Source organism: Sphaeroforma arctica, assembly GCF_001186125.1.
Source record: "Sphaeroforma arctica JP610 unplaced genomic scaffold supercont1.13301, whole genome shotgun sequence".
NCBI lineage: Eukaryota > Ichthyosporea > Ichthyophonida > Sphaeroforma > Sphaeroforma arctica.
In genome coordinates, this window is record NW_014027257.1 from 1 (window position 1) to 665 (window position 665).

General features: G+C 47.7%; 1 protein-coding gene across 1 annotated transcript; it reads right to left on the minus strand.

The window, feature by feature from the left end:
* Nucleotides 1-338: 338 nt before the first annotated feature.
* On the minus strand, nt 339-479 carry SARC_18036 (hypothetical protein; the record flags this gene model as incomplete). Its single annotated transcript, XM_014287881.1, has 1 exon — nt 339-479. A coding segment is annotated over one exon (141 nt), but the record flags the coding sequence as incomplete, so codon positions are not given.
* Nucleotides 480-665: the final 186 nt, after the last annotated feature.

Consider the following 665-nt stretch of genomic DNA (forward strand, 5'->3'; position numbering starts at 1 on the left):
GTACAATGTTATAGTTTCACATGACGAGATAGATCGCAACTAACACCACACAGTCTACTTTGGCAGTGGTACATGTATCAGTATCTATCGATAAATATTCGAATACTTTGTAAGGTAAGATTAGAGATATCGAACAGTACTCTAAAATGTGATTATTCAGCTTTCACAATATGAAGAACGTACAATATTAAAAGGCTATACGCATCAGCACATAACCTCGTACATACACAAACATAATAATACAGCTGAGCACAATACATATACCCCGCAAAGACAGCCAAGCCACACCCTTGAAAGGCCTAAGTACACCGACTCGAACTCTGCATACGCTCACACACCCTCTGTGCTGGACTCATATCTCCCAATCGGTCCATCAGCGACAGCGCTGCAACACCGCAGAACGTCGATCCACCGTGACCCTCCTGTCCAGGCCCTTGCCCAATGCCATAGTCATAGCCCTGCAGTTGGCGGAATGCCATACGATACATGAATGGTTGAGTAGGCGTGTGATGTGCCGTTGACAGTGTAAGATCTGCTTTGTATGAGGTAAGTATTTGATACAATATGTGTGTAGCGAGCGAGCGCGCGCGCGCGGTGTGTGTGCATGTGTGTGTGTGCATGTGTGTGTGGTGGGGTGGGGGGGGGGGGGAGGGGGTAGGGGGTAG